General features: G+C 33.2%; 1 protein-coding gene across 6 annotated transcripts in view; it reads left to right on the forward strand.

The window, feature by feature from the left end:
- Positions 1-12,930, forward strand: part of PHKB (phosphorylase kinase regulatory subunit beta) — a 256,746-nt gene that overhangs the window by 195,028 nt on the left and 48,788 nt on the right. For all 6 annotated transcript variants that reach the window (XM_056812255.1, XM_056812257.1, XM_056812258.1 and 3 more), the window contains 7 exons: positions 1,022-1,105; positions 1,609-1,713; positions 2,584-2,666; positions 3,208-3,298; positions 9,030-9,091; positions 9,182-9,344; positions 10,145-10,226. In XM_056812255.1, the coding sequence (XP_056668233.1) occupies positions 1,022-1,105; positions 1,609-1,713; positions 2,584-2,666; positions 3,208-3,298; positions 9,030-9,091; positions 9,182-9,344; positions 10,145-10,226 (670 nt within the window). The remainder of the gene's footprint in view (positions 1-1,021; positions 1,106-1,608; positions 1,714-2,583; positions 2,667-3,207; positions 3,299-9,029; positions 9,092-9,181; positions 9,345-10,144; positions 10,227-12,930) is intronic.

Consider the following 12,930-nt stretch of genomic DNA (forward strand, 5'->3'; position numbering starts at 1 on the left):
AGACTTTATAGATGATGAATTGCGGCTGAGAGAAGTAAAGCAATTTGGGGGTATCCAAAGGACATAGCTCCTATGACTCCAAATCCAGCACTCTTCCCACCAGACCTTGTTGCCTCCCCTGCTTCTATTCCTTAGGATTTAGGGAGAGGAGAAAGTGAGGATTTTCCCATAATGGTATTGTTTACTAAAATACTTTTAGAGCAATATTTGCAATTCATCATTTTTCCTTTTGTGTTAGGCAGGGCAACCAATATAAAATGTTACAAAATGCTTTATATTAGTTGGCTTCTTTTCTTCCCAGATTTCTTAAAAACAATCAAACAAGAAAACCCACTGTTGTTGCAGGACCAATGTTGATAGCATCTCTGGGTTAGCTGAATATGGATCATTTGGGAAGGATTCTGATAATGAGCTTGTTCGTTGTGCCTTCTTTATTGGAAAAAAATTTTAGTGGTGGGATTTTTGTTGCTTTAGGAAATTTATTGTGGATCTTTTCTTAATGATTCATCAATCTGGGCTAAAGGAATTGGATCTAAAATATTAGGAAACAAATGAGAAATTGACTACCAAGTAATTTGAGATATCTATTCTCCTTGAAAATTTATTTAAATTTCTTGTCATTGGTTGAGCTAATCCTTCCAATGAGGGAAATTTTACAGTTTCTTCATAACCTCTTTTAAACTTCAGAAGCAGCAGTGAAATATAGGTGGAGGAAAGAGGTGGATTAGGCCTGTCCTTGGAGTTCTCAAACCTTATTTTGAGCTCTGTCACTGGTTGAACTATGACTTGTGTAAAATCACTTCCATTCTCAAGATCCTCAGTTTATTTATCTGAAAAGTGAGGGAGGTGAACTAAATTATCTCCCCTAATTCTAAAGTCCTATAATTCTAATTCAAAAGTAAACATAAGTCAAGGATAGGAGGACTATTTATTAGCCAAATAAACTCTTTTAAAATTAAAAAAATCAGAACAATTGAAAAGTTTCATATCTAACAATTTTGCATATATTTGTGTCTTTCAGGCTTATTTCCATCTGGGCATCAATGAAAAGTTAGGACTATCTGGAAGACCGGACAGGCCTATTGGCTGCCTTGGCACTTCAAAGGTCCCAAAAGAATACTAAACAAAACCCATACAATCCCCTCTAAGAAATATTATTCATATTTCCACTTGACATATTTTTAAATGACTTCAACTTATCCTCCAACTGTTTTCACATAACTTTAAATGGTTGAACTAATTATCTGAAGTGATTTTCCCTCCAAGTAAATCCTAGTGTTTGTTTTATATCATATAATGAAAATTCTCTAGGAATAAAACACATAGGAATAAAAAATTATTTCTGGGCTTTTCTAAGCATCTAATTACAGAAACATTTACTTAAATACAGGATATTTGCAAAGTATTGGAGGTGATCTACTTTAATTTAAAAAATAGACCGATTCAAACAAAATTAAGGCTTAGATTAACTCAAGATTTCCCATAGATTTTAAGTAGTCTACTCTTTTATATGGCTTTTGCCTTTATTTTCATATTTTGTGAGAAAGGATTTTAAGATATTATTTAAATATCTTTAATTTTGTTGACTTTTGAAAAATCTTTTTACAGATTTATCGAATCCTGGGCAAGACTGTGGTCTGTTACCCCATCATCTTTGATCTCAGTGATTTTTATATGTCTCAGGATGTGTTATTGCTGATTGATGACATTAAGGTAACTTTAAAACAAAATTTCCTTAAATACTATGACTATGATCACTATGGACCTCATCATCTGACATTACAGAATAGACCCCTCTGTGGCAAGACAGTAGCATTAGATATCTCTCAGAGCAGGAGTCCTAAGCTAAAAAAGAAGTTTCTTTGACTTAAAAGGTAATCAGAGAATTTCCTTTCAACTTGAGGACATCAGGTGGAATTATGTTAATTTGTGCTTTTTAGTAATTATTCCTACTTTCAGACTGCATTGAAGTAATTCTTTGTCATTTGGAATCTTTATGCCATGTGGAATTTGAGGAATTTTTTTCTTTTAGGAGGTTAAGCCAGGATGCAATATTTGCAATTAACTAGTGCTTTCTCTCCACATTTCTATTTTTAGAGGAGTTAAAAAAATAAAGGATAACAAGCACATATCTGGGACTTAGTCCAGAAAGAAATTTCCAATGTATTTCCTGATAGAAGGACAGATTCAGCTCTGTCTCCTATACTTTCTAGGTCTACAACCTCAGCAATGAGTATAGAGAGAAATGATGTTCTGATTGAGAGCCCCAAAACCCTACAAGAGCTTCAGTCATCAAATAACGATCCAGATAGATTTTCTAAGATAGAAAAATAGGCAGTCATTTAGGAATATTTTGAACAGGTGAGTTTAAATCTAAATGGTTTTATGGATAGTATAGGTTAGCCCTTTTATTTAGTGAATTTAAACATTCCATCCTCCAAGCATTCTAATCATTAATGAATGAGTCATAACTTATGGGTGTTACTGAATATTTTCATAGCTCTACTGCCATTGATTATTTGTTATTATGAATTCCTTTTGCTACTGCACCCTTACTTTTACTTGTCCCTTATGTTTTGGTAGAATGCTTTGCAGTTTATTAAACAGTATTGGAAGATGCATGGCCGTCCACTGTTCCTTGTTCTCATTCGGGAAGACAACATAAGGTAGAAAGTTGAAAGGAAATGTGTATTTCTTGTCTCCCTCCCCTGCTTGTCAAGTCTTTGATATCAGACATCATATTTTACATTTCATTTTAACCCTCATGATACCTCACAGACTATTTTATAAATAATAGCAGCCCAATCGATATTTGGGAGATGACTTTGCCTACATCCCTTTGCCTACGGGGTGACTTCATGTCTATTTGTTGACTTTATTTGTTGACAGTCAAATTCTGCCTCCTCCCTAAAACCTTGCTATGTATGTCCTTGTAAAACACTCTCTCTATTTATTTTATATCATTCTCTACATGTCTTATATTTTTGTATTCTAATCTTTATCCTAGTATTTGTTTTTTCACCACTCACAGAGTGAGTTTTTGGAAGTTTTGGAAGTCAAGGGCTACATATTCTTTATCATTATAGCTTTCTTAGTGTCTCCCACAAGGTATTGAACACATTAAGTGTTTATGTATTTTTGTAAAAGGAATGAATAAATAATATATTTCATACTTTATTATTTATACATTTTGTTTATTTATTTTAGAGGCAGCCGGTTCAACCCTATATTGGATATGCTAGCATCCTTTAAAAAAGGAATGGTTGGAGGAGTGAAGGTTCATGTTGATCGACTACAGGTATTTTTGAAAGATATGAAGCAAGCATATTTTAGCAGAATCAATAATTAACATATGTTTTAATCCATTTTACCTGGAAAAGAATTTTTATCATATAATTTCTCATAATTTGTTAATCATTTTATTAAGCATTTCTCTTTTCTTTCAGTTGTCTATAAATGCCACTGATTACTGATATAGTCCTTCAAGAATATATTTTCTGCTTCTGTGGCAAGGTTTTTCTTTTTTTATACCTTTCCTTTCATACCTACTCACACCACCCAAACCTAGGTCCTTAGAACCTTATTAACTTACTGTAATAATTTTCTAATTCATCTTTCCACCTCTGAATTATGAAATAGTCATATGAATCTCCTACACTATGCTGTCAGTCAGGAAATCTGTACACACTGCAAGATTTGCATTATTATAAGATATTCATAAACTGTACTAGAGGGATAACACACAACTGATTGAAGCTGAAGATTAAACTTGATGACTTTGTTCTCCATTTGTTCTTTATACTTGGTATTGTTTTAACATTTAACTACCATTTTTTCCAATCAGAACTGTTCATGCTTCCTTTTTTAGCATAAGATAGAACTCTGCTGATCTCATAGCCTTTGATGTTAACCAATTTCACTGCAATATTGAATCTGAAAATAATTCCATTCCCCTTAAATATTTAATCGTCTTCTCATATTTTGGAAGGCTTCCATTTCATTTGAGGGGAGAAGTGTAAATTATAAAGACAAAGCAAAATTATTTTCCAGCAAGATGGGATCCTGGATTCACATCATTTGCTTTTTTCTGCTTTTGACTTTGCCTACTGTGGCATATCAGAGAATAACAGAAGTTAAGAGCTGCAAGGAACTTTTTTTTTTAATCTTAACTTCTCTCTGAAATTGAGAAGTCTGCTTTGAATAGCCATGTAATCACAGAGTCATGGGATGCCAAACTGAAGGGGTCTCAGTGTTATCCCCACTCTGTAGTCATCCAGCCTCTGCTTAAAGATACCCATGGAGGAGGAACTCTCTGTCTCTTGAGGCAACTCATTTTGGATAACTTATTTGTTAGGAAGTTCTTTCTGACATCAAGCCTAAATTTACCTTTCTGTATCTTTTACCCATTACTCCTAGTTCACATAAAAACCTTTAAAATATTTTTTTTCATTTTAATCTTTTAAATTTATTTTAATTAAATATTTTTAAGAGAGCTGTCATCTCCTTCCTTCCCCTTACCCCAGGTCTTCACTTCTTCAGGGTAAACATGATAATTTCTCTAACCAGTTCATGGACAGAGAAGAAACCTGAGTTCAAAGAAAGGAATAAGCTTGCCCAAGGTCACAAATGTAGATTATTATAATAAGTAGTAGTAATACTTATATTTATTTAGTTCTTACTTGTGCCAAACATAACCTTTTACAACTATTATCTCATTTGATCCTCACAGCAGCCCTAGAAAATGGATGTTAATATTTTCTCCATTTTACAGATGAGAAAACTGAGGTAAACAGAATGCCTGGCCAGAGGTCACATAGCCAGTTAAGTGTTTGAGGCTAGATTTGAACTCAAGGCTTCCTGATTTCTAGGTTCATTACTCTATGCATTGTGTCACCTAGCTGCCTATTAACAAAGCTGGGAAGAGAACCCAGGTCCCTTGATTTCCAGTATGATTCTTTTCCTATAGTATTATACTTTAGACTAATGTAATCATCTTTTTCAGTAGCATAATTGATATGGCTTCCCATTATCCCTTTAATTTCCTTTTCAGTGTATGTAATTTTTTTGCATCTTTAGTTGTGCCTCAGGGGATTCTCTAAAAGGAGAGAGAAGTCAGCAGTTTAATTTTTTAAAGTGAGTTGTTTTTGATAAACTATTCAAATAGTATAATATTATAAAGTAAATGAAAACAAAATCCATATTTTTACTTTTTGGATTCTCCTTACCAGTGACTAAAGATAGCAAACTCTTTTTCTTTAAGTCTCTTGCAACTTCAGCCATGGGAATACAGTATCATATACAGAACAGATTGATTTGGGTTATATAATTTCATTGCACTCAAAATCACAGTGGTAAATATTGACTAAATTCATAATAAACTTCATGTTTCTAATAGCCCCTACATGAGACTCTCCACAAAGAACTGAAATTCTTTTCTTTTTAGTCCTGGGTTTTAGAGACAAGTTGTGAAGACTTGTAGTTCCTTATTAAACTGAGAACAAATAATTTTCTAGATGAAATTAGACCATGAGAGCATTTTGTTCAAGAGCAAGCAGCATTTAAAAATCAAGATGATCTTTTATGTGGTCTTGTTATAATGACCACTTTAAGAGTGTTATGTAGGATTAGGATATGGAATGTGAACCCAATTGAATGGGTTTTTTTTTTAATCCTTACTTTCTGTCTAGTGACAATTCTAGCACAGAAAAGCAAGGGCTAGACAAATGGGGTTCAATGACTTGCCTAGGATCACAGAGCCAAGATGTGACTGAGGCAAGATTTGCACTCAGAAAGATGAATGTTCTGACTGTGGGTCTGGCTCTCTCTCTTACTCTAAGCACCATGCCACCTGGCTGCCAGAATGGGAGTTTTAATGATGGCAGCCTAGGGCAAAGAAAGTGACAAGAGATGGAGAAGACAACAAATTTTGAAATTAAGAGACGGATCTCTGGGCTAATGATGTAGGATTCAATATTTGGACATGAACCATGTTTGAATTGTTTTGTTTGACTCTAGTGTTTTTATGATAAAAGTCAAACCGTAATGCTGGGCAGTTAGGTAGTAGAATGGCCAGAATGTTGAATTTAGAGTCAGGAAAACCTCAATTCAAATCTTACCTCAGACATTAACTTGATGCATGACTCTAGGTAAGTCAGCTTGGTTTCCTTAATTTTTAAAGCATCAATAAAACAATAAGAAAATAAAGTTCAGCTAGGTGGCTCAGTAGATTGAGAGCCAGGTCTAGAAACTGAAGGTTCAATTCTGGCCTCAGACATTTCGTAGCTGTATGACCCTGGGCAAGTCACTTAACACCCATTGCTTAATCCTTGCCACTCTTCTGCCTTGAAACTAATACGCAGTATTGACTCTAAAATGGAAGGTAAGTGTTAAAAAAAAAAAAGAAAAGAAAGTTCAGAAGAGAGTACAAATAGGGCAATTTTATAACTATTGTGTTAAATTACACTCATATATATAATATATATCTAAAGTATGTCTATACATATACATATACACATACACTTCTTTAAAAATGTAAAGTATATAAAACAAATTAATGATTTCATATTCAGCCCTCTTTTTGTTTTTTCTTGTATATTTATTGAAATACCCAATTTTCTTTATGATTGTTAACTTTATAATAAAAATGAAAACAAAAAAAATTTGTCCATCCTAAGCCACTTTCTAAATCTATGTGCAAGTCCACTATGCTATTACAGCTAGTTATTTTTCCACTTGTCTACTATCATTATGATCAATGTGATATTTCAAGCATCTCCTTTGTGCATGATTCTATAGTGAGTTCCCCAGAGTATAAGTGAGTATGAGAAAAGCTTAAGCAAAGATACTTTGTATCTTCGTAGCAGCAATATTTTCATATATACTTCGCTTCTATCTGTTTTAAAACTCAAAGTCAAAAGGGAGAAAAAAGAGGAAATCATATTTTTTAATAGCCATTCACTTGGCTATTTTTATTACCTGTATGGCCTTTTTCTGCATCTAATTTTCAAAACTTTTGCAAAATGTTAAATTAGATGATCTCTAAAATTCCTTTTAGTTTTAAATCCTATGATCCTTTTCATTAAGAGAAAACTGACTATTTAAATAATAAAAATGTTTTGTTTATGTAATACTCTATGTATTTTAATAATCAAAGTGAATTTTTAAAAAATCTTCAGAGTACTATAGTTTCACAAGTACAAACAAAATATTTTCAATTTTCTCTTTTGTACTTCATATTCAGACACGATCATGAGAATATATGTAGTGTAATGGGACTTTTGAACCTCAGAAACCCCAGAATATTTTTCCTCCTCCATACTGAATTCCCCTTTCAAGTTTCAAGCTGTCATTACTTATTTTAACTACTGGGTTCCATTCGACCCTAGGTCACTTTTAGGAGAAAATCAGAGAGTTTTGATCCCACTGCTTCCCTAATTCCCCAATAATTGCATATTGACATCTTAGATTATTTTAAATGGATTTTTGATGAAGTGCTACAGATAAAATGGGGGAAGGAATAAGTAGGTCATACTATTCAGTAAACATTGATTGAACACCAACTAAGTGTAAAACATAATAGGAGAGAAAAAGATAAGTTTGCAGCTTATAAATGTTATTGGGGGATTTTATTATAAACTTGGTGTTTATTTGGGAGAAAATACAGTAATGTGACAGTTTAATATTGTACCTTAACACTAGCTATAGGACATTTGGAAAACTCTATTAAGCTCCCTTATTTCAATATTAACTCATTTCTTCTCTTGGATTTTGACTTTACACCCTTTCATTACAACCTGAAATTCTCCACGTTTTGATCCCATTGGAAGTTGTATGCCTTCTTACCTCACCTCTGTTGGAGGACACTTGTTCCCTTGCTTCACCCATGCTCTAACTAGTCCCTTAAAAAAATACTAGATGACATCATTTTGGGCCTATTTTGCCCTTAAGCATCTTGTCTGTTGTCTCTTTGACCTTTGTTCTTTTTGTCTATAATAGACTCCTCTGAGCATGGATTGCTCCATTTTTGATCTATTGGCTGAGCTAATGTAACATATATTTGATGGCAATAGAGATTATCCAGTTTTTCCTTGACCTCATAAAGAGATCAAGTCACTTCACTATTTTAAAGTCTCTAATCACTGGTCCCACTTGGTCCCCTTGGTTCTAAGAGTGTAGCTTGGATTACTATGGTTCTAATAGTAATGAAAATAATATAAATTTACATAGATATATAATACTGTCTGTATCTTCTCATTCCCTTCCTCCCTTTCATTGAGAAAAAATGCTGTTGAAAAATCACTTTAATTTCAGATTCTCCCTCCTTTACTTATAACTTACTCACACTTAACTTTCAATGTTACAGTAGTAATAGAGATAACTAGAAGCCATATCTGATTCACAAAATCATCTTTAGTTATTAGTTACTACTTTTCACTGTAATATCTTCTAACCAGCAGAAACAATTCACTGTTTTGAGTTTTATTTCACTAAATTTGGATTTTAAATGAAGGTTCAAATGCTAAATGTGAGTTTCTAGGAAAATAAGACTGACATATAGATAGCCAGTCTCTGATTATTGGAAACATGAAAGTAATCAGTTGTACGGTAATAGCAACAAAAAGAATATTGTATTTTGCCTTGTTCAAAGCATAGTTCTGGTTCAAGAAAAACCTACAAAGGTAGGACCTCTCAGATAGTCATTACTCATCTTTTAAAAATCATATTGAATGGATTCATGTAGTTGAAAACAGAATTAAAGCTTAAATACTGTTTTTATCATTAAAAAAACCACCTTTCATTATATTGGCTTTTCAGAGACAGTATGAGATTTAATGCTTTTTAGGCAAGGGTAACACTAAAATGTATCATCTCTGGTCTATATTACAATTTATTAAGACAAACACTTAACTATGAATTTTTACTACATTTTTCAGCTTTCGTTGTTTACTAATACCAACCTTTTTGTTTTTATCATGCTGATTAAGATTTAGACTTCAGTCTAAATTTTTTTCCTCCATCTTATATTTCAGACATTGATATCAGGAGCTGTAGTTGAACAACTTGACTTCTTAAGAATCAGTGATACAGAAGAGTGAGTGTCATGGAAATATCCAATCATTGTGTTCCTCAAGATGTTACTAAAAATGTGTAAAATTTGAATTTTTTTCCTCCTCTTTCCTAGGCTTCCAGAATTTAAGAGTTTTGAAGAGCTAGAACTCCCCAAGCATTCTAAAGTCAAAAGACAAAGTAGTACTCCCAATGCTCCTGAACTGGAACAGCAACCAGACATATCAGTCATGGAGTGGAAAAACAAACCAACCCATGAAATACTCCAAAAATTAAATGTAAGGAAATTTAATAACCTTGAGTGAGATTAGTACTCTACTTTTCCTTTGTTATCTCAGAGAGTATCAAGATTTACCAAAAAGCTTAAGGTTATTTATCAAGCTCCTAGCTCCATGTCTTGCACATCACCATCATTTTACTGGCATGTATCTAATACTTTATGCTTTATAAAGAATTTTACAGAAATCTTTAGATTTGCTGGCTTCTAGGTGCTCTCATATGGTAGACCTGTTTTGATTAGCCTTTGAGATTAGACCTAGAAGCAATGATGGTTAGGGAGTTGCAGGAGTAGATTTTGGCTTAATAGAAGGACAAATTACCAAAGAATTGTTGAATTCCTATTTATCTTTTAAGGATTAACTCAAGAGTTAGCTCTTGCAGGAAGCCTTGCCCTATTGTTAGTGATCCTTCTGCTTTGATCTCATGAAGCAGTTTGCACTGCACCTTTCTAATGTGCTAATCATGTAATATTGAGTATCATAATTATATATTTGTCTTTATCCCCCTGTTAGATTCTAAATTCTGGGATTTGCCCTTTTCTAGACTTATAGCTTTGTATGGTTTTCTAAAAACAGAAATTTAGCAAATGCTTATTGAATGAATGAATCATCTCATGTGTTCCTCACAATAATCCTGTGATGAATCAAATTATAGTAAATGGATGAGGGTGGAAAAAAGGTAGGGTGTAAGTGATAGAAAGGGATAATATTAAACTTTCCTCGCCTTCTGAGATGCCATGTTACTAACACTAGTACCCATTTCTTTCTAATTGCCTAGAGTGATTTATCTTTTTTTCTAGGACTGCAGTTGTCTGGCCAGCCAAGCCATTCTCTTGGGTATACTGCTTAAAAGAGAAGGTCCTCATTTCATAACTAAGGAAGGTAGGTACAAATGATATGGGGAAAGTTGTGGTTTTTTTAATAGGCTAGGAAGTATTTGTCCAGTGTACTTGTAAGGAATCTGAATAATGAACTTACACTGAAGAAGTTACAGTTATTTTCCTCCCCATTAAGACAGTTTTTCCTTTAAATGGAAAGTGCATATTCATCGCCCCTAGAAGTGGAATGAGCTGTTAAATATATGAACTGCTAAATTGTTTTCATGCAATGTTGGGTGATTGTAATTCTGAGCACAGGTTTTTTTTCTTTTCTTTTTGTTGATAATACACTTAATCTCCTACATTAGAATGGAGCTGGAGACAAGGTTTCTGCCTGTGCATGTTTGCCTCAAATGGCTCAGCAGTTGCATATTGGCAGTTTGGTTTTCTGTGTTATTTTCCCTTATATTTTAAGATTGGCATCAAATTGAGTTGTCTATAAAAATTAGTCCTTTTTTCTTCTGCAGCAGAATTTGGAATGGAATGTGGCATTTAATGAAATTGTGGTCCAAAACGGACTCAAAAGGGTGATAAAAATAAATCATTTCTAATCACATTCATGTAATGGCCTGCATTAATCTAAGAAGCCTCTAAATATTCTTGAATATATTCAGGCAATGTTCTGGAATGTTCATGTTCTAAGTCAGTATTTATTTGCAGTATTTCAAAACACATAACACATTTAAAGGCTATACCTAGTTGCAATAAGCTGTCAAGATAATTGTCTTAGGACAATTAGCAAATTCTGTCTTGCTATTTAAAAATTCTAAATGGGAGGGGCTAAACATGGATGTGACAAAACATGGAGCCTAAGCTAATAATGTTGTAAGAAAGAAAGACATATTTTTAAAACTCTTGTTTTTCCTTTATCACAGGATGATTGATTTTTATGAGGACTGAATAAAATATTGTTGAGAATTAGAAAATGGTACAGAATAAGTAATATTTTTTCAGGGTATTGATTGAAAAAATCTTGGTTACTAATTAAAAGCATGTTTAAGATTGATTTAAAATTTTTTTTCTGTCATTATTGCCATTCAGTAAGAAATATGTTTATTATCTCTTCTTTATAATTTATAAACTGAAGGTTCCCATTTCCTAGTTGGGTTTCATCCTCAGTCATAATTTTTATAGATCAACCTGTAAATGACTCACCTTCACAACAACTACAAATATAACCCTTATGATTCTAATTGTTGTGCATAATTAGCTGTGAATACAGAAGGGTAAGCAGATGCTCAACTGATGAATTTGCTTATTTTTCCTTTCTCTGGACATAACCTAAATATGGACTTTATCCATAAGATAAGTTTAGTTTGTTGTGGGTCTTTTTTTTAACCTTTTGTTTATTAGGAGTCTGGAACTCCACATGATCACCATAATTGTGCTCCTAGTTAGAGAACATGTATAGTAAATAGTTTATAAATGTAACTCATATAAGCTCTGAGAATATTTTTCCAATTTGTACTCTCACTTGTAAATCCTGGGTCCCAGAGCAAGCTTTTATATATCTCTCTGAGGGCTCAAAGGGTGACCCAAGAGCTCAGAGGTTATTCCCTCCCAAAATTACCAGAGAAAAATAAATTTAGTTAGCTAGCCTTAAGTAGTTTTTAGAAACAAGTGTTTTCTGAAGTAATAAAGTGAGAATAGTTGGTGCAAAACATCCTTTCTCCATATCCCCCTAAATATATATATAATGTTCTACCATGAGTTTATATAGGAAGTCCACTGGAAAGTGGGATCAAGCTTAGAGATCACCCAGGGCACAACTTTTGATTACTGAAAGTTCTTTTCTCCCATTCATAAGGGAGTTAAGAAGTTCTCCTTTTGAATAATGAATTTGCCTCTAGTCTGTCCTTGGCTCCCAAAATAAGCCCTTAGAATCTAATGGAAGGATGGGAAGTCCAGAATCTTCTGGATTCTGCTAAGTTCAGAAAATCTTCTTAAGTCAAAAATAACTTGGTTTTGGCCCAGGTTCCTTCCTACTCTTACTTTCCTTAGTGGTTCTTCCTTTAAAGTATGCTGGGAAACCATATTTGCTTCTGTTTTTGGAATTCTCCAATTCTAATCCGCCTGTGGCTTTTATATAGAACCCAAAGTGGTGACAAAACTCATAGCTAATTGAAACAGACTTTCTGTCTAGTGTCATTTCATTGAATGATTTTCAAAAAACTTTTTTTGCACTTAGTCTCAAGGCTTAGAATTAAAATTGATTGGACATTTTTCACTTACTTTAATTAGGATAGGTTGACTTGATTGAATAAATGTCAGTAAAACCTCAATATCTGTATATGAATGGACATATTTTTCTTTTCAAAAGTAGTTATCTGCTGAGTGATAATGGTGGTACTTGGTTTTATTTTTATGGACTTTAAATTTTGAAAGTTGTAAGACATACTGATCATGAAGTCTTATTCAATATGTCATAGAAGTAAAATGAACTTGAAGTGAAATAGTGAATATTTTTATTACCCATTACTTTTTTATAATCCTTAAATATGTGTTCCTTTTCTTTTCTCCATGTACCAAATTCATGCCAGAGAGTAGCTTTGTGCAAGTGACATCCATAACTCAAGGGAACAATCTTCTTGATTAATATGGCATTGTATGAACATAGTGCCAAACACAGTAGGTCCTCACTACTCATTAGTTGATTGCCTAAACCTCTTCCTTGTATGAAATGCTATGTGTGCTAGGGGCTTAAGTGA

The sequence above is a fragment of the Monodelphis domestica genome, chromosome 1, assembly GCF_027887165.1.
Source record: "Monodelphis domestica isolate mMonDom1 chromosome 1, mMonDom1.pri, whole genome shotgun sequence".
Classification (NCBI taxonomy): Eukaryota; Metazoa; Chordata; class Mammalia; order Didelphimorphia; family Didelphidae; genus Monodelphis; species Monodelphis domestica.